Source organism: Schistocerca americana, chromosome X, assembly GCF_021461395.2.
Source record: "Schistocerca americana isolate TAMUIC-IGC-003095 chromosome X, iqSchAmer2.1, whole genome shotgun sequence".
NCBI lineage: Eukaryota > Metazoa > Arthropoda > Insecta > Orthoptera > Acrididae > Schistocerca > Schistocerca americana.
In genome coordinates, this window is record NC_060130.1 from 433451275 (window position 1) to 433473684 (window position 22410).

General features: G+C 37.5%; 1 protein-coding gene across 1 annotated transcript in view; it reads right to left on the bottom strand.

Moving 5' to 3' along the window:
• LOC124554740 (voltage-dependent calcium channel type A subunit alpha-1-like) overlaps positions 1–22410 on the bottom strand; it is a 339549-nt gene that overhangs the window by 61123 nt on the left and 256016 nt on the right. Inside the window, exons 7-8 of the mRNA XM_047128387.1 lie at positions 13318–13445; positions 13030–13232 (exon numbers count right to left, since the gene is read on the bottom strand). Of these exons, the coding sequence (XP_046984343.1) occupies positions 13030–13232; positions 13318–13445 (331 nt within the window). The remainder of the gene's footprint in view (positions 1–13029; positions 13233–13317; positions 13446–22410) is intronic.

Here is a 22410-nt window from a genome sequence, read left to right on the forward strand (position 1 = left end):
ATGCAAATGAACAGGTAAATTACAACTTCCTTAATTTGTAAAAGACATCTGACACTAGACCACATTCTTCAGTAATAGCTGGGATATGATCATATCAAATATCTTCACAACTATCTGAGTACTTCATTACACTGGATGGTAATTTTTTTAAGCAAAACTGGACACATCCAAAGGAGGTGTAATAATACACTGAGGTGACATAAGTCATGAGATAGGGATATGTACATATGTAGATGGTGGTAGCGACACATCCGAGAAAACAAGGCCAACCAACAAGGGTTGCTAGGTCACCATGATGTCACGACAAGCGGCCCAATATGGCGATAGTATATTGCTGTGAGTGGATTGCTTTCGAGTGTCGAGCTGTGACTTGCTGAAACTGTTGTTATTTTGATACCTCTTTCACCACCACAAAGTACTTGTCCGTTACACTATGGTGAATAAGTGCTGTGTACCGAGCTGTACTGCCACCTACCAGACTGGGAAAAAGATATCTGTGTTCAGATTTCCAAAGGACGCTGAACTGAGGAAGAAGTGGACACATGCTATTCGACGGCAGAACTTCACTCCCTCTGAACATTCAGTGGTAAGTAGTAACAAGTTGCATTATTAACAAAAAACCGAAGCTAATTTCGTAAGAATAAATTACAACTACAAAGACTCCACTGTTTACTTTCATTGAAAGTATTGTTTAAACGATTTTTATTGTTCCAATTTAGAATGTTTCAGTATGTATTAACTGTAAAGTGTGTAAGTTAACGTAAAACTATAGATAACAATGTAAGCAGTATATTTGATTTAGGCTAGCAGTTACAAATGCAATTCAGGCTACCAAATGCCCTGGCCCTAAAGTTTTTTCATTTGATGAGTAGCATTTTTGCATTACTAACAACAAAACATTTTAAGGTAATGTTACGTACTTATCTCACATTGTGTCAAAGATGTGCAGCATACTTTCACTAATGTGAAATCTTTATATCTTAAGTACAATTAATTAATTTCAAAATTATTATGGAACAATTTTCTTTTCATTTCCTTTCCAGGTTTGTCAAGAACACTGCAGTCAGAGTGACCTGATTCTTCAAAGCACAGCAGTTGACTGCAAAACAGGGAGATCTTTGACATTGCCTCTAGAAAAACCAAGACTGAAAGAAAATGCAGCGCCATGTGTCCTGCCAAACTGTCCCAGTTATTTAAGCTCAAGACAAGATGTTCAACGAGAGCTCCCAAGTCAAAGAAGACAACGGCTAGAAGCAGATGCCGTAAGTAAAGCTATATCTGAAAGTATAGAGACAGCTTCTGCACAAAGGGAAAATGACAGTTTTCAAGATTATAGTGAATTTTTGAAAAAAAGTAAGAATGTTACATTAAATCAACAGTGGAGTAAGGTTCTGAAAGAAGACTGTATACTGTTCCTCTGCCTTAACTTTAAGAAAACTCCATATGATACTGTGTATTTAACAGATTGTAGAAACCTCAGTGTTAAATTGTATGTAAATGGTGCTGAGATTGTTGCCAGCACAGTTCCATAGAAAGTTTGCAGTGTAACTGAAGTAGAAAATGTGATTAAGCTGTGTACAGACTATATTAGTGGCAGGGAAAGTGATTTACACATGTCCATTATTCACTCCCTTCTTGAAGCATTACCAGTGAAAGAAGGTAAGAGGAAGGTTGTTTCACTCTGTCGCACTGTGCATTATGTCTTCAATCCATGGCACACCATAAATTTTATCCAGAGGTTTTGATCATTCTACCATGTCCAAACACATTAAGGAAGCTTAGTTGTAATATAAATGTGAACCCAAGTAATCCAAATTTTTTAAGTCATTTGAAAGATGAAGTTTCATGTTTGGAACCACATGAACTGTTTGTTACCTTTATGCTAGATGAGATTCACATCAAACCATATGTAGATTATAAAGGGGGGAATATTACTGGAATGACTTTGGATACTGCTGAAATAGCAACCAGTGCACATGTATTCATGATTCAGAGTATTCTTTCTCCTTTCAAAACTGATGTACATGTATTGCCTGTGAAAAAAATTAATGCAGAGAGCTTGTTTCATGTAGTAAGAACTTTAGTAGTAGGTATAGAAGCAGCTGGCTTTCAGGTTGTTTCACTTGTTACAGATAATAATGCCATTAACAGAAAATGTGTTACATACTTTGCAAATCCACCACAAGCCAGTTTTGTATACTCATCTCCTACAGATAGTAAATGACCAATGTTTTTTCTGCATGAAACTGTCCATATTTTTAAGTGCATAAGGAACAATTGGATAAATCTGAAAAACCACAGGCAAACATTTTGTTATCCAGATTTTGATAATTCTGATATTGTTAGGTATGCATCTTTTGCTGCAGTTAGAGAAGTACATGACTTAGAAAGCCAAAAACTGTTAAAATATGGTTATGGGTTGTCTGTGAAAGGCCTGTGGCCTTTGTCTTTAGAAACGCAAAATGTTAAGCTGATGACTCAAATATTCAGTGATTATGTAGAAAGTGGCATGGTTGAGTTGGGGCCAGTTCATAATGTAGAAAACTGGGAAGGTACTGCTAAATTTATAAATCTTATTAGGACTTGGTGGGGGATTGTCAATGTTAATACACCTCTGAAGGGACTTCACCATAAGGAAGGAGTGCAGAAGCCTCTGACCAATAAAGCAGGAGACATACGTTACAGTTTTCTTGATAAATTTCTTACTTGGTTAGATAAATGGAGAAGTTTAGAGTCATGGAATGGTAAATTGTCTGTGAAAACACACACAGCACTTCGACTCACAACAAATGGCTTAATGCAAGTAACTGAATACTGTTGCAAGGAACTAAATATGTTATATATTCTGCCAAGTAAGTTCCAGACTGATTTTCTGGAAGCAAGGTTTGGTCTATATAGACAGTTATTAGGATGTCAGTATCATATCTCACTTAGGCAGTTGTTAAAAATTGAAAAGAAGTTAAGACTCATGACCGTTTTAGAACTCAATGTTCACCCACAAGAGAAGCTGAGAATTGTAGAGCTGCATAGTTGTGATGAAAGTACTGAGAGCAGTGTGAATGATAGTGAATATACCTTTAATGTCAATATCAGTGAAGATGATTTAAAAAAATGTTGAATCTGAACTGCCAGTTTTAACTTACATTGCTGGTTTCTGTTGCCACTCATTGATTAGGAAACTTCAGTGCAGTGACTGCACAGATTTTTTGATACTGGATAGGTCAATGACAAATGAGAAACAGTTTAATTTAATTAGACAATTGGACAGAGAAAGTTTGAAATTCGCATGTGAATTTCCTGTGACAGTAGTTATGTACAGTTACTTGACTCTACAAAAGTTGTTGGCAACATCATCATTCCTGAAGCTGCTGAATCAAAGAGCACTAGCAGCTGAACTAATTTGGAAAATAGTTATGGCTGCTGATCTGTTGTGCAAAAGTTCTTGTCCTCAGCACACTGTATCAGAAATGTGTAAGAAAATTATATGGACCACTGTAAATATAGTACTAAATAATTTTTGTAAAATGAAAAATGATGAAACTTCTGTGCAGTCTCTCCAAAGTTCTAAGAACAGGAAACTTCTAACGCTATGCCACAATTTGAAATAAACTTTTTTAAAAATTTGATATCTTTAATCTGTATTTTATTGCTACCTCCTACTGAACTTCTGAAGTCCCCAACACAAAGTGTTTTACTCATTGATGAAATGTGCTTTGTGTAAAATCAAATGCAAGTGTTGTACAGTGTCTTCAAAGTACTAAGAATCAAAAATCTACTTCTTAATGGCCACAATTCCACAACATTTTTGTAATATTGCTTAAAATACATTGGTCGCTCCCTGTCACTAATCTCCAGATAAGTAAACCGCTTTTCATCTACATCTATATCTACATTTATACTCCACAAGCCACCCAACGGTGTGTGGCGGACGGCACTTTACGTGCCACTGTCATTACCTCCCTTTCCTGTTCCACTCATGTATGGTTTGTGTGAAGAACGACTGCCGGAAAGCCTCCATGCGCACTCAAATCTCTCTAATTTTACATTCGTGATCTCGTTGGGAGGTATAAGTAGGGGAAAGCAATATATTCGATACCTCATCCAGAAACACACCCTCTCGAAACCTGGCGAGCAAGCTACACCGCGATGCAGAGCGCCTCTCTTGCAGAGTCTGCCACTTGAGTTTGCTAAACATCTCCGTAACGCTATCATGCTTACCAAATAGCTCTGTGACGAAACGCGCTGCTCTTCTTTGGATCTTCTCTATCTCCTCTGTCAACCCGACCTGGTACGGATCCCACACTGATGAGCAATACTCAAGTTTAGGCCGAACGAGTGTTTTGTAAGCCACCTCCTTTGATGATGGACTACATTTTCTAAGGACTCTCCCAATGAATCTCAACCTCGCATCCGCCTTACCAACAATTAATTTTATATGATCATTCCACTTCAAATCGTTCCGTATGCATACTCTCAGATATTTTACAGATGTAACTGCTACCAGTGTTTGTTCCACTATCATGTAATCATACAATAAAGGATCGTTCTTTCTATGTATTCACAATACATTACATTTGTCTATGTTAAGGGTCAGTTGCCACTCCCTGCACCAAGTGCCTATCCGCTGCAGATCTTCCTGCATTTCACTGCAATTTTCTAATGCTGCAACTTCTCTGTATACTACAGCATCATCTGCGAAAAGCCGTATGGAACTTCCGACACTATCTACTGGGTCATTTATATATATTGTGAAAAGCAATGGTCCCATAACATAATGGTAGATGTCTCTCCATTGAGAACAACATGCTGTGTTCTGTTTGCTAAAAACTCTTCAATCCAGCCACACACCTGTTCTGATATTCCATAGGCTCTTACTTTGTTAATCAGGTGACAGTGCGGAACTGTATCGAACACCTTCCAGAAGTCAAGGAAAATGGCATCTACCTGGGAGCCTGTATCTAATATTTTCTGGGTCTCATGAACAAATAAAGCAAGTTGGGTCACACACGATCGCTGTTTCCCGAATCCATGTTGATTCCTACAGAGTAGATTCTGGGTTTCTAGAAATGACATGATATGCAAGCAAAAAGCATGCTCTAAAATTCTACAACAGATCAATGTCAGAGATATAGGCCTATAGTTTTGCGCATCTGCCCGATGATCCTTCTTGAAAACTGGGACTACCTGTCCTCTTTTCCAATCATTTGGAGCCTTCCGTTCCTCTAGGAACTTGCGGTACATGGTTGTTAGAAGGGGGGCAAGTTCTTTCGCATACTCTGTGTAGAACTGAATTGGTATCCCATCAGATCCAGTGGATTTTCCTCTGTTGAGTGATTTCAGTTGCTTTTCTATTCCTTGGACACTTATTTCGATGTTTAAATGAATGATGTTATGCTCTGTCAAGTGTTAAACCAAATGTAAGTGCTCTACAGTTTCCTGAAAATTGTAAGAAACAAAACTGAGTCTTTTTGGCACAGCTTGAACATCTTATTTTATTGCTTAGCATGAATTGATTGCTACCTGTCATTAGCCTGCATCTGAACCCATAGTAAAAAATTCAGAAACTTCTGACTAACAAAGTAAGGGATATGTGGTAAAATTTCCTGGATAAGTTCATTACTTGGTTGGACAAATGTAGAAGTTTAAAATTGCAGAATGGTAAATTGCCCCTAGAGAAATATACAGCACTTAGGGTTACCACATATGGCTTAGTGAAGATAAATTATTACTGCTGTGGAGAACTAAATATGTCATATATCCTGCAAGGTAAATTTCAAACTGACTCACTAGATACTGGTAGCTTGATTTGAACTTTACTGGCGATTATGTGGAAGTCAGTATCATATATCATGTAGGTAGTTGTTAGAATCAGAAAAGAATTTAAGACTTATGAGTATCTTAGAATTAAATGTGCACCCAGATAGGAAACTGAAAATTGTACAGATGAATGGTGATAATGAGAATCCAGCAATGTGTATGTTGATGGTGCTTCATTTTGTGATATGCGTCAGTGATGATGTTTAAAAAAATGTTGAAACAGATGTACCAGTTTTAACATACATTGCTGGCTTCTGTTGTCACTGATTGCTAAGAAAACTCCATTGCCTAGAGTGCACAGATGTCATATTCTAACATCCGATGTTTTGCTACTTCAGTACATTGCTATGACAGGCAAAGAAAGGCTTAATAGTTTAGTAACACATCAGGTGGTCTTGGTTGTTCAACATTTCTTACTATATGTGATATATTGCTACTTCTAGAACTCCTTTGAAAAGTGTTTATCTTCAGTACCAGAATGAACATCAAATTGTCAGGTTTTCTAAATAGAAAAGCACTTTGTTAGTACCAGACAGCAGTAATGAAACATGTAGTTGGTGATTTCTATGTGACAAAGGAAGTAACCTGTAGAGAGATTGAAAATGGTAAGTAAAGAGAGCCTCAGCCTTTTGCTCACATTCTTACATGTAATGCACTTGCTTGTTTTTCATTTCCTACTAATATTACCTTTCATAACATTTTTTAATATTGTTTCTAGAAGTGTATCTTCAATAGCAGAATGAACTTCAAATTGTCAAGCTTTTCTTAAAGGAAAGAGCAGTCCCTTAGTATCATAGTGCAAGACAGAATCTTGTGTTCAGTGAAGTCTATGTTAAAAGGAAAATATTTGATGTCAATCCTTTGTTTCCATTCTTTATTACTGGGGATGCACTTGTAAAAATTCTTGAAAAGAGCTGTCACCATGAACATATGAGTAAATTCACTATGGTCAGGTGTTTTATGAGATAAAGCAAACTCTTGTTACCTTATTGTAAACGAAAGTTGTGAGGGTTTTGCTACGTATGACAGTGTTTAAGATAATTTACTTGCAGTGTAATGGCTTGAAAATGTTAAGCCCTGCTGTCAGTTAGCATTTGTCACCAACTGTATGCAAGTTTTAAAGCTAAATAGTGTTCTGACAATTATAAAATAGTGGCAAAGTTCCTCAATCGATTAAACTTATTCCTGCCCATATATGTAATTGGTATTTCATTATGAATCTTTATGCTGTTTACAAGAATATATATAATTTGGTCTTCGGTTCAAATTATCGATTAGTTTGCTCCTTTCTGTATGACGGACAGAAGATCGTTAGCATCAGGTGCGTCTATACGGAGGGGTCCGTGGACTGCTGCGTTGGCTACGGGCCGCTTATTGTGATGTCACTAACACTGCTGGGTGGCCTTGTTTTCTCAGAGGTGTTGGTGGTAGTATCATGTACATGAGGGCAGTGCATTGGCAGAGCTGCCACCTTTACCGAGGTGATTTATGTGAAAAGGTTTCAAACATAATTATGGCCACAAAATGGCAATTAATAGACTTTGAATGTGAAATGGTAGTTGGAGCTAGATGCATGGGACATTCCATTTTGGAAATAGTAAGGCAGTTCAATATTCCATAATCCACAGTCTCAAGAGTGTACCGATAATACCAAATTACAGGCATTACCTCTCACCTTGTACAAAGCAGTGGCCGACAGCCTTCACATAATGACAGAACAGCAGCATTTGTGTAAAGTTGTTAGTACTAACAGCAAGCAACACTGCATGAAATAATGGCAGAAATCAATGTAGGACATACGTCAAATGTATCGATTAGGACAGTGTGGCGAAATCTGGCTTTAATGGGCTATGGCAGCAAATGACCAACACAAATACCTTTGCTAACAATATGACATCACATGCAGCACCTCTGCTGGGTTTGTAGTCATATTGCTTCCACCCTAGATGACTGGGAAACTGTGGCTTTGCCAGATGTGTCTCAATTTCAGTTGGTAAGAGCAGATGGTAGCATTTGAGTGTGGTATAGAATCTTCAAAGCCACGAACCCAACTTGTCAAAAAGGCACTGTGCAAGCTGCTGGTGGCTCCATAATGGTGTGGGATGTATTTACACAGAATAAACTGGGTCCTTTGGTCCAACTGAACTGATCATTGACTGGAAATGGTTATGTTCAGCTACCTGAAGACCATTTCCAATAAGTCATGAACTTCATGTTCCAAAGTAACGATGGAATTTTTATGGATGACAGTGTGACATGTCAACAGGCCACAATTGCTCATGACTGATTTGAAGAACATTTTGGACAGTTCGAGCAAATGATTTGGCCAACCAGATCGCTCAACATGAATTCCACTGAAAATTTATGGGACTTAACCGAGAGGTCAGTTTGTACACAGAATCCTGCACTGGCAATACTTTCACAATCATGGACAACTAAAGAGGAAGCTTGACTCAGGAGACTTCCAACAACTTGTTGAATCCATGCCATGTCGAGTTGCTGTACTACACTACAGGAAGTCCAACACAACATCAGGAGATATCCCATGACTTTTGTCACCTCAGTGTAATGTTCTCAGTATATATACACAATTTGTCAGATAGTGTCTGCAGCAGCATCACTTTAGTACCTGATAATGCTGTTAGGTACAGAAATGTAATATCATTGGACATTAGTAAGGAGAGGCAGTAAAATTTGCACAAAATTTCCACTTTGTTTAATGAATGGCGGGTCCCTTTAAGCACGCATAAAGTCAAGATAATGCTTATACCAAATAAAAAGACTCCAATATTATCTGATTGTTAGGTTAGTGGTGAATACCTAACAAGGGGAGACCACAATGTTCGGATCACAGATTTACTTCAAACTTTGTACGCCTTTCGTAGGCCATTAAAACAACAATGTGCAAGTAGTAAGGGGCACTACTCTGGCAATTCTGAGAAAATCACAAGAGAAGTTTTACACATCTATTATGTAACTGATACATCTGTGCATAGGTGCTCAATTTTATAGTTCATGGTGGTCAAGTGGTTAGCATTCGAGCTTCATAAGCCGAATGTGTATGAGGCGATGGTTTGACTCCAGCTCTCATTTAATTTTTAATCTCTATTTTTTTCATTATTGGTCATATTATTTAATTTATATGACATTTGAGAGGTAATATAATTTAGAAAACCACATATATTTGCATTATGTTTCAGGGAATTATATGTTATTTGACTACTTACTGTTTTTAATTAAATTTAATTATTACAACAAACTTATTTATAACTATTGACAAGTAAATGAAGAAACACAGAGTTTTCCAGAAAATTTATGCCTCTCAAGATTTGCGAAATCCCTTATTCGTGAAGCTGTTAAGGTACCCGGAACTACTTTGCGCCTCGATGCTCCGAGCTGCAAACACAGAGGCAGGCCCCATTTGGTAGTTAACCTGTGTAGCAGTGAGACGTTACTAATGTAGCAAGAAAAAATAATGTAGATGCAAATTTTTTTAATATCACAGAATTTACACTTGCACTACAAAAACAAAGGTTTGAGTAAGAGTCGAACTGTCGCCTCTTACATGTTCATCTTACAAAGCTCAATTGCTAACCACTTGACCACCACGAACTCTGACGTCTGGCACCTACAAGCACAGATACATCAGTTACATAATAGATGTGTAAGATTTTTCTTGCGATTTTCTATGAGTTGCCAGAGTAGAGCACCTTACTACTTGCACATTATATTGCATTAATAGCCTACTAAAGGTGTACAAAGTTTGAAGTAAAACCCTGATCCCAACGTCGTGACCTCCATTTGTAAGCAAAATATTACATGGGACAAACATGTAAAATTAGATATGGAAGGTGCTTGGAAGACAGGTTTGTTGGAAGATTTCTGGAAAAGTGCAACAGATTCTATGCTATTGCTCCAGTGTTTGGTATCCTTATCTAGTAGGCATGACAGCAGAGTCTGAACAGATCGAGACACATGCTGCTAGTATCATGACAGCTTTGTATAGCACAGAAGAAAGTGTAATAGAAATTGATTAACAGCTTTCATCAGGGAACTTAAATGGGAATCTCTGAAAAACCCTGTTGGGGAATTTGAGGCCTAATAATCAAAGAAGCCTGCCTCACCACAGTTGGGCCCCGGTGCCTTGAGACAAGGTCGTGTGTGAGTGAGCTGAGTTTATGTCAATGTGTCTGCATTTGACATCAGAAGAAGGACTCTGTCTGCAAGCTTACAATTAAATACTTTAGCAGTCTACTTCATTGAGCCTGTCTGCACCTCAGTGCCTCCTCTATGTGATGAGTAGCAACCCATCCATTCCATCAGTGTAGTGTATTGGTAATTTGATTAAATGAGCTCTCCCATGCACATTTATAAACAGTATCTTTTATGCACTTACCATGCTAGGACACCATTTCTCAATACACAAACATATCCATTCGCACTTCAGAGAGTTGAGAAAATTACTGTGGCCAAAGATATTAACTCTATTGACAACTGATGATGAACTGGCCTACTTTTATTCTCACTTCCTGACATAGCTAATAATTGCAGATTTCAACTTCAGAAATATTTATCATACAATATTTCAATGGGCAATATCTACACAAAGAAATTCAAATTTTTACTCAAAGGCAAGTATAAATACTTTGAGATTGTTGGCGCAAATTCGTAATAAATTTCATATTCTCAGCTCAGACATTTCGTTATTTTAGAGACTCATTTTTAGTATATTTTAGTGAATCATTCATTTCATGGATGCAATAAAAAGAAAATTTACTACCATTTTTCTGACATTATATTCAGCTACTTTACTCATGCAAAAATGGATGGTTCACATTATCAGGAAATATTAGGATGTGTCAAATTAAATTCTTAAGTTCCATTACATTGCAAGCTGAAAATATTGTTATAAATTACAAAAAGTACACCTTTCTGAAGGTAAGAGATGCAAACACACATGATCCATCACAGTTTCAAAGTTAAGATGCTTGCTTTATTTGAAAATCGCACCTTGCTTCAACAGCTTCTTATTATTTGCTTTTTGAAATCTAAAAGTGTGAAATATGATGAATTTAAGATATGAATAAGATGAAATATATTATTTACTGATGACAATTTATCAAAGAATTTATGAGTGTTGTAATTTCAGAGCCATTTGAAATTTGCTGTGTTCAGATATAATGCTGTGACTCTGGAGGACACCACATTGGCACACTTTCATTGTTTTTACCATTCATCACATACAGCAGACATCATGATCCCCTGATTTTGCTGATGATTTAATTTTTTCAGCCATTTAAATAGGCATCAGGAAAGGACGATATTCTTTCAATTTAAACAAATGTTGCATAGTGCATGTGTCATCACATATATTAAATCATTTTTTTACATAAGTATACACACTTTTTTTTCTAATTGGAAGGTAACCTGATATACACACTCTGTCAATGAGGAAATTCTTCCACTAGTGGAGGAGGAAAAAATTTAGAAAACTAATCCATCTGGACCATTTCAAGAAAAACTGAGATTTAAAAATACCTATTTAAAATTTTAATGGTATTCACCTTTGTAAACACTGTTAGAGACAGATAGCAGTGAACATTCACATTTTATTGGCATTTATGTGAGACTGTTACTGTCTGATAAATTAAACAATAATTCACATGCATTCAGCTTCACTGATTTCACTGTTTGGTATCTTGGTCTCATAGGCAAGAAACATAAGTATGGTGGCAGGTAAGATATAAATAAAGAGAGCTGACTGTTTTTAAACAGTACCTCTTACCTTTTTAACTCTTGTTTTATTCTACAGCACAAATTTTAATTGTTGTTTCATCTTTCTAAAATTATTGTTTGGATATACTTCCTCTGGTATGCACTAGCCATCTCACTATGATTTATAATATTTTTTATACAAGTACAAATGACACATTGCTCACAGACTTTAATTTCTGTAATTTGTTTGCTACTCCATTCACAGCTTCTTCACTTTCAGGTGTCTTTGTATTTGTATTCACCTACTCGCATGTGGTGAACATGGGTTTGTTTAATTGATCCAGTCATACAGATTTGGGTTTCCAGAGGTTTCTCCAAATCATTTTTAGTGAATGCCATGATGGTTTGTGCTAATAGTCTATGGCTGACACCTTCCCTTTTCCTTTCCCATTACTAAGCATTGAAAAACAAAGTAGAACATTCTCCTGTATGTTTATTACTATTGATGTTGTTGTTTGCAGTATTACTTTCATAAAGATATTTCATAATTATGTATTTTATAGTTATATTTTGTTGCCTTATAAAATTTTCTACATATGATACAATGTAATCTATGTCCTGTCACTGACACATATAACCAATTCAACAAAATTCAATAAACAAAGAAAATTCCTGTTATGATTCCTTTAGTAATTTTTCTCTCTTCATAACTACTGGTTAATTGTTTGATGTTTTGTTATGTTTGTTACTTTAATTATTTTCATCTTGGCTTTTTCAATTTCACTGCTGTTCAATAGCACCTATGCTGCTGACTATGACTTCTTCTGATGCACTGTTCACTAGTTTTTTGCTTTGTTTTTTGCAACATTCAATTTGCAGTTTTTCTTGTAAGTGCAGCCTCCTCAACTCCCCTTATTTATGTCTGGAATTGTGGCAACAAAGAGCCATGCATTATATTTATACTGCCTTAATTTCAAACATAGATTCAGCACTTGTTCTTGAATGTCAATGGCAGCATAAGTAATGTAATGGCTCTTGCTTACCTGGCACTTCTCTCTATTCCTACTAGAAGCCTGAATTTTGTTATGTACACAAATGAAAGTGATGGAAGAAAAATATGGCTACTTGAGTACGAATGAACAGTGAACCCATTAAAGAAAACCAAATTACGATTTCTATATCAATGATCGTATTGTTGATGGAAATTATTCAATTTGCTTCACATGTGATAAATACATATACACAAAATTACGTCTGATCATATATTAGATATTCCAAAATTCTGCATCACATTTGTTTAAGGAAAATTCTTCAAATAACTGTTCACATGATTTAGTTACATTAAGTGATCTGATGTAGAATGATTGAAAAATAAAACTAAAAGAAATTCAGAACAGCTGATACTGACATGTTATATATCATCCACTCAAGACCAACAGAAAAATCATATAAAATATAATGTATTAACTCAATATTTTATGTCTTGTCATAACTTACCACTTCTGACTTTGATGCTAAGGTTTTCTCGTATAAGTGCAAATAATGTGGTGGTGAAATTGACCTTTCCATCTTCATCAACTGGCATATTCATTCTTATGAGCTTCTTGTATGCAAGGCGATTAGGGCACTTATTGCCAAATCCCAGAGGAGGATCCATATTTTTCAACATGTCATACATTTCAGTATAATGTATTTTACCCCTGCACATCATTAAAATAATGTCTTATTAGAAGGTATTAAAATTAAAAGATTAAAAAATTCAAATACAACCTTTTGAGTACTTACGTAGCATTTGGGTCATATTCAGCCCATATTCTAACAAATTCATCTAAATGATGTGCGCCCAATATGGACGAATCTCTAGTTAAATAGTCAAAGTTATCCATTATAACTGCTACAAAAAGATTCAACATCTGAAAAGAAAGGTGAAATGCAAACAGTAAATTGAAATATTATATAATGTTCTTTTTTTAAATAAAGTACATATTTCTTCAATATGTGAACCAGGTTCTCTACATAGTTCATCTCGCTTATGGATCCTCTGCTTATCCCGTATTATTTGAACAACAACCATTTTATTTTGTGTATGTTTATTCATGAGAATTTAAGGTGGATGAGACAGATTCTGGTGATTTAAAATTACTCAGTTCTCTTTTTATAAGAATAAATCCCAATTTTGTAGATGTACAAAACAATAATTTTAATGAATTTTGTGTGTTTTGATACAAGGGTGTCCTGAAGCTGATGTTGAACTAATTTTACATCAAAAGAATAATAATTAATTTGAAATAAGTGTATAATTAGAATTATATGAAAGAAATGTGAATATAGATTCTACCAACTTTGGTTCTGGAAAAACTAACAACCACCACACTGCAGTTTAATTCCTGACCTTATAATCCTACCTGTGGACAAAGGCTCCACCACTGCTGTTTTGAACTGCAAGGATTACCTGGCAGAAGGACTCCGCCAGCTGTTGGATACTTCCACCTACAAACCTTGCCACAGTGACCCCATTCCAGTAATCCAGCAGGACCTCTAGTCACTACTCAAATCCTCAGGCCCATCCCAGAGACTCTCCCCAGAGTCCATCTCTCTTTTCACCCCTACCACTCCCCGCACTCCTACCTTCTACATGCTTCCTAAAATCCATAAACGCAATCACCCGGGACACCCCATTGTGGCCAGTTACTGTGACTCCACTGAGAGAATCTCTGCTCTTTTAGACCAACACTTTCAACCTATTACCCAAAACCTACCCTCCTATATAAAAGATACCAACCATTTGTTCCACCAACTCTCCACAGTTCCTGTCCCTTTACCACATGCTGCCCTGCTCGTCACTATTGGTGCCACCTCCCTCTACACTAACATCCCTAATGCCCATGGTCTTACCAGTATTGAACACTACCTTTCCCAATGCTCGACGGATTCCAAACCAACAACCTCCTTCATAGTCACTATTACCAACTATATCCTCACTCACAATTACTTCTCCTTTGAAGGCATTACCTACAAACAAACCCAGGGTACGGCTATGGGCACCCGCATGGCACCGTCCTATGCCAACCTATTCATGGGCCATCTAGAGGAATCCTTCCTAAAAACCCAGAATCCTAAATCCCTCTCCTGGTTGAGATTCATTGATGACATATTTGCTATCTGGATCGTAGATGAGGACACCCTATCCACTTTCCTCCAGAACCTCAACAACTTCTCCCCCATTTGCTTCACCTGGTCATACTCAACCCAACAAGCCACCTTCCTAGATGTTGACCTCCATCTCAAAGATGGCTACATCAGTATCTCCATCCATATGAAACCTACTAACCACCAGCAATACCTCCACTTCAACAGCTGCCACCTGTTCCATACCAAGAAGTCCCTTCTGTACAGCCTAGCCGCCCACGATCATTGCATCTGCAGTGACAAGTAGTCCCTCTCGAAATATACTGAGGGTCTCACTGAAGCCTTCACTGACCGTAATTATCCTCCCAACCTTGTACAAAAACAAATCTCCCATGCCTTATCTTTCCAGTCTCCCACCACCTCCCTAAGTCCCACCAACAATGACAGAGGAGCATTCCCCTCATAACTCAGTACCACCCAGCACTGGAGAAACTGAATTACATTCGCGGCCAGGGCTTCAATTACCTCTCATTGTGCCCTGAAACGAGAAATGTCCTGCCCACTATCCTTCCGACCTCTCCCACAGTGGCATTCCGCCATCCACCTAACCTACACAATATATTCCTCCATTCTTACACAACCCCTGCTCCCAATCCCTTAGCTCATAGCTCATACCCCTGTAATAGACCTGGATGCAAGACCTGACCCATACATCCTCCCACCACCAGCTACTCCAGTACGGTCACTAACATCACCTATCACATCCCCTGTGAAACCAGTCGTGTGGTCTACAAGCTAAGCTGCAACAACTTTGCTGCATTCCATGTAGGCATGACAACCAACAAGCTGTCTGTGCACATGAATGGCCACCAACAAATTGTGGTCAAGAAACAGGTGGACCACCCTGTCACTGAACACATTGCCAAACATGATATCCTTCATTTCAATGACTGCTTCACAGATTGTGCCATATAGATCCTTCCCACCAACACTAGCTTTTCTGAATTGCGCAGATGAGAACTTTCCCTGCAATGCATCCTACGTTCCCGTAACCCTCCTGGCCTCAACCTTCGTTAGTCACTGTCCTAACCCATCCAGCCTCTCCCCTGTTCCCATTCCAGCACTACACAGCTGTCATTCCACCACCACACCCAGTCTTTTTATTTCTCTTCTGTTCTGCTACTTCCCCCCCCCCCCCCCCCCCCCCCACTTCACCCCTGTCCTCTGTCTAATTTGCAGCACTTCACTGTCTGCCACCCGTACCAAACTATCCCTCCCCCTCCCCACCCCAGCCTCCTCCTTACCCCCTCACAGTTGCCAGTCCCATCATGCATTGGTGCTGCTGCTCGCAGTGTGGTTTCAGTTGCCTGAGACTGCAGCCGTGTGTGTGTGTGTGTGTGTGTGTGTGTGTGTGTGTGTGTGTGTGTGTGTGTGTGTGTGTTTGTGTGTCTTGTTGATGAAGGCCAATGGCTGAAAGCTTTAATTGTGAAAGTTTTGTTGTGCCTATCTGTGACTCAGCATCTCTGCTATATGGTGCATAGCAACTTTCCTTCTCATAATATTATTATAAAATATTCTCATTAACTGTAGAACAGCAGAGACATTAACAGAAGTAACATTGAAGGAAAAAATAATATACTTCACTATGCTCTTCTTAAATCAAATTTTGGTAGACATAGAGTGAATTGAGTATACATTAATACTCAGGTTATATTGTTTCACTCTCTACACACCACAATGAGACAAAACTAAGCACTATCCTTGTCACAAAGTACTGCCCTAGGCTTTCGTTACTTTGTACCACGTCAAAAACAGGAACATACATCCTAATAAACTTCCTGCAGCTCCAGCACACTGTGTGATTTGGAGCACTGCACAAAGTGTACTGGTGTTGCAGTTATACAACCCTCAACAGGTGATTTAAGTCACAGTAGTTGAGTATTGTTTATCTGGTAGTTGGTTACATATAACCAGTGCAGTAATATGGGTTGATGTAAAGACATGATTGACTAGCAGCACAGAGTATGCTGTTGGACCACACCAGAAATGAATCTGCCCAATGGTCTTGGTGTCCCAATGCAGATTGTCCAACAGAAGCATGGCTACTCCATTTTCTGCACTACTACTACCTAAATACCTAACTTAATAACTAACTTTTTTTGTCTGTCAAGTGATTCTACTTACACATGTAATGTGTATGCTGTGTGTATATAAAATTGCCAAATTATTATTCATGCTGTATTTCAGATAATCTTATTATCTGGCTTATAATGGAAAATCTGCTGATTCTATTGGTATATTTGGTTTTGTTTAAAACTCTGTTAATTAAATGCAATTCATAACTACAATTGTTCCAACAGCATGCAATTGTAAAAATAGTATGAGCTAATAACTTTAAAGTTTTGGTCCACCCAAAAATACTTTCATTATTTGAAACCTTAAGCTTGCTTATTTCCCAGGTTTGACACTATACTTTTGTTATAATCAGATAATGCAGTTGAATCAGATAATGCATTTGTTTATGCAAACAAGCCACTAATCAAGAATTTGAATAAATTACCTACATTAGAAACCTGAAAATTTTACATGAACTTTTCTAATTATATATCATACACTAAAAAAAATTACTGTTGGACTCAGTAGGTTGTAACCAATCTTAAATATGACTCTTACAGTATTATAAACTAAAATGTAACTACCAACTTCTCAAAACATTCATACACTTGTCTGTATATACTATAAGTTGGCAGTCAGAACCTGATTTTTAGTCTGCTTACATTCCTACTGCAGTGTCCACATTTATGCATAAAATGTACCTGCTGGAATACCCATCAATTAGCATCTCTATGTTGAAATACATGGGCAGAATTCTTTTAAGGAACATTTCTGTGTCACTCATGTCAATGGGATTAGCTACAAATAATTGGACATTTATGTACAAGAATTCCCTCTACTCTTTTGTGTCTTCTTTGTGAACTCTCATCTGAGAAAACTATTATGTATATAATGAATAGCTCATGAACTCCTATGTGTGAGTATTTATACAGACATTATTATGATGTGAATTCAGTGGACACTCAATCAGCATTATGTGAGACTGATATAAAGAAAGACATCAGCAATGAGCTTGTTCAAAAGCTGCCACTGGAGTATCATACCACTGTCTTGTATCAGTATGTAGGACCACTAACTTCACTGATTATTAATATTATTATGGAGGAAACTGCACTTATTACACAAAGATTAGTAGTGGAATTCCTATTAACATACAGCTAATCTAATGCAGAACTATACAAAATACTGGTCATTGGTTATCTGTGACTTAATCAGAATACTGTAAGTCAGTGGTGTTGTGCCTGTTATTGCTGAACTTTCGTAAAAGTCCAAGCAATTTTCAGCAAGAGACTATGGGTTTATGGTGCTACTGAGGAAGTCAACCTAAATATTAATCTTATAATGGTCATATGGAATAGTGTGCCACTCACAGCCCTGAAACAGTGGCTGTATAAAGATCATAGCTGACAGGGCTTGGTAATGAGTGCCACATGCTGTCAATAACAGTTGGTTTCAAACCTGACAGGAATTACCACTGTCAGTGAATGCAGTCTGTCTCAAGCAGATTCCAAGTGATCACTGTGAAGGTACCTTACAAAACACCATGCTTACAGCATCACATAAAGCTGCATTTCTTCAACAGATCAGACAACACAGAAACTGAATGGTACATGACTGAAAACTAGAGGCACATAGAGAGGACTGAGCCATGATTTCATCTTTTTAAAATGGTGTAAGTAGTTCAAAAGAGAACATGCAAATGATTGACAGGAAAAAGTTAACAGAAATTTGTGTGTCTGTAAAAAGAGCAATGGGTGAATCTTACAACTACCACCATCATAACTTAGCAACATATCTTACCAAGAACCTGAGAAAATTCTGGTCCTGTGTAAAATCAATAAGTAGTTCTAATGCTACTATCCAGTGACTCATTGACCAGTCTTGTGTGGCAGTAGAAGATATCAAAAGTAAAGCTGAAATTTTAAGTTTTGGATTTAAGAAATTGTTCACGCACATTAACCATACAAACATACCATTGTTTGACCACCACACAGACCTCCATCAAATGGACAACACAGTAATAAACATTGCTGGTGTAGAGAAACAACTGAAAGAGTGGAAAGCAAATAAGTCACCAGGTCCTGCTGGGATTCCAATTCAGTTTTGCAAAGGGTACTCTACAGGATTGGCCCCTTATATACATTGCTTTTATCATAAATCACTCACCCAGTGATTGAAAAAGGTGCAGGTGACTCCTGTATACAGGAAGGGTAAAATAATGGACTCGTAAAATTAAAGGATAATATTTTTAACATTGGTTAGCTGCAAAATTCTTGAATATATTCTCAGTTCAAATATAATAAATTTCCTTGAGAAGGAAAAGCTACTGCCCACAAATCAGCAATGCTTTAGAAACCATCACTCATGCGAAACTCAGCTCGCCCTTTTCTCACATGAGATCGTGTGAATCATGTATGAAGATTAGCAAGTGGATTGTATATTCCTAAATTTCCATAAAGCATTTGGCACAGTAACACATTGCCAATTGTTGACAGAGTTACAAGCATACAGTATAGGTTCACAGATATGTATGTGGCTTGAAAACTTCTTAAGTGACAGAAACCAGTATGTTGTTCTCTACAGTGAGTGTTCTTCAGAGACAAGAGTATCATCATGAGTGAGCCAGGGAAGTATGATAGGACCACTGTTATTTTATATGTATATAAAAGATATGGCAGACAGGATAAGCAGCAGTACTGCATACTGATGCTGGTATGTTGTATGGGAATGTGCCATCGTTGAGTGACTGTAGAAGGATACAAGATGAGTTAGACAGAATTCCTAGTTGGTCAGATGAATGGCAGCTAGCTCTAGGTGTAGAAAAATGTAAGTTAATGTGGATGAGTAGGAAAAACAAAATCATAATGTTTGAATACAGTATTAGTAGTGTGCTGCTTGACACAGTCATGCTGATTAAATATCTAGGAATAACACTGTAAGGCAATATGAAATGGAATGAATATGTAAGGACTGCAGTAGGCAAGGTGAATGGTCAACTCTAGTTCTTTGGGAGAATTTTGGGAAAGCGTGGTTCATCTATAAAGGAAACCACATACAGGAAACTAATGTGACCCATTGTTGAGTACTGTTCAAGTGTTTGGGATCCACATCAGGTCGGGTTAAAGGAAGACACTGAAGCAATTCAGAGGTGGGCTGCTAGATTTGATACCGGTAGTTTCAGTCAACATGCAAGTAATATGGAGATACTTTGAGAACTCAAATGGGAATCGCTGGTGGAAGGGTGACATTCTTTTCAAAACGCACTATTGAAAAAATTTAGAGAACTGGCCTTTGTTGCTGACTGTAGAGCAATTCTACTGCTGGCAACACACATTTTGCATACGGACAATGAAGATAAGGTTAGAGAGAGTAGGGCTTGTACAGACGCATGCAAACAATTGTTTTCCCTTGCTCTATTTGCAAGTGGAACAGATAATAAAATGACTAGTAGTGGTACAGGGTACCCCGTGCCACACATCTTACAGTGGCTTGCAGAGTATGTATAGAGATGAAGATGTAGGTGCAAGGCATCAAGTGCACTGACAACCCAATGTGGCATTTAATTGTAGTGGGTGGAGTGTGTAGTATGACTGAAAATGTGGCTGTTATCTGCACCATGCCTTGGGACCACTCATGTAGGTTACTGTGAACACAAACCAGGCGTTTACTTCAACATTTGTAGTGACCAATCAATTGACCTTTCTTCTACATCCTCATGATGAGTGTGTTGTAGACATGCTCATCTTCCAAAATGACAACAGCCATAATCATAGGGCTGCAGGCATATGTATGGTTTGACAAATACTCAGGCATTGTACTGCACCATGAATTGGTTGTCAAAGCATCTGATCTTAATCGCATGAAACTACATGGCAGTATTTGCATCAGTGGGTGAAATGTAGCAATCAGCATTCCTACACTTTGGTAGCTCTACAGTATCTAATGAGTGATGGGTGGTTTCATTTGGTTGTGGCATACCTGAAGAAATTTGTGGACTCTGTTCCACACTCAACTGATGCCACTAACATTCATGACCAAGTCCAAATGTAGCTCGGGTTGTAAAACTGCTTTGAAAAGACAGTGCCCACGTTAGTTCAGGCCATGTTTATGCATGACACATAAGCCAGGTAAGGACTGGAAAGCAGAGGCTTTTGCACATCATCCACTTACCTCCTCCATGGCTGGTGCTGCTCTCTGTGTCCTGGTTATAGAAGTGCTTCAAAATAAATGCCAAGTGAGTCTCTCTTCTACTTGCTATGCAATAAGTGATGCAGAACTGCTACAGTGACTGCAGCATTGTGGTTCTTCTTAGTTTTTGTTGTTCCACTAATCCTTCTCTCAAATGAGTCATGTTTTTTTGAGTGGGAAAAAATTTTTAGAAGCTATGGAAGAGTTGAATGATTATGGATTGGTGGGAGTAATATCTGTCTGTGAATGGTATGTAGAATTTTGCTTCACTGTTATTGCTGAACCTTTTTGATGGTGTTTTGGTTAGCATACAACTTATTCATTTTTGTTTTGTCCCTCTGTAACACAGTTGTTCCATATCTAAGAAAGAGGCACAAATAATGCTGAATTATGCTGAACATTTGCTGACCATCACCCTACTGTGCCAATCACCCTACTGTGCCAGAGTCTTTAGAGAAAAGTGGAATAAGAACAGTAGTTGATGAGAATTCTACTGTCTGTGAAAATATTTTCAACTTTTCTTCTTTAGTTTGTGGTGAAACATCAGAAGCAAGAAGGTCTGGAAATCAGTTTATTATAAACTGAAAATGGCATCCAAGCTGAAGTCTCAAAGTGCCCAGAATTCATGAATGGGAATAAAGCTTTTTTTTAAATATTTAGTCACAATTGTCTCACAAGGAATTAAAAATTGACAGACTACTTGTCTGCTAACAGTTTTGTCTTGGTCCTTTTCCTAGAATCAGTATTGAGCAGAAATGGTTTCAAGGCAATACTGTCAATTTACAATTGAAAGACAGTTCCAACTACATTCTTAAAAATCAGTCTCAGAATGACTCCATGAATAAAATCAGGTTCTTCTGTTCACTTATTAAAATTTTAAAAATCATATTATCCAGAATAAAACCACACCACTGAATAAGGTATTTATGGCTTTCATGGAAGAATGGTATTTCATGTGTAAATAATAAACCAGTGTGATAAATATGAAATGAAGATGTTTATTGTTTGCAATGTCAAGATGGATTTGATTGTTGGATTTCACATGAAATGGATCATCACCTGGTAAAGGGTTACCAGTCAACTCCACAATACCACAATTTCACAGGTTGCTTATTGATCACTTGGGAGAAGGCACTGTTTACAATGCAGTTTTATAGAAATTATAGAAAGAAGCACGCTTCACCATAAAGACTTGCCAAAAGAAACTGAAAATGCATTATCTTTGTTAATGAGGAAGAATTGCCTTTTTTGTTTGAAGTGTAAAGACACAAGAGATGTGCTATACTTGGCCTCAGTACACAAAATAACAATTTCCAATTTTTTTGTTTGTACAAAGAATGTTATCAAGCTAAGATCAAAACTGCGTACCACTCTTAACTACAATATCTAGAAAACAGAGGTCGATTGACGTGATCAAATGATGTAACATGCATTCAGGAGAAAACA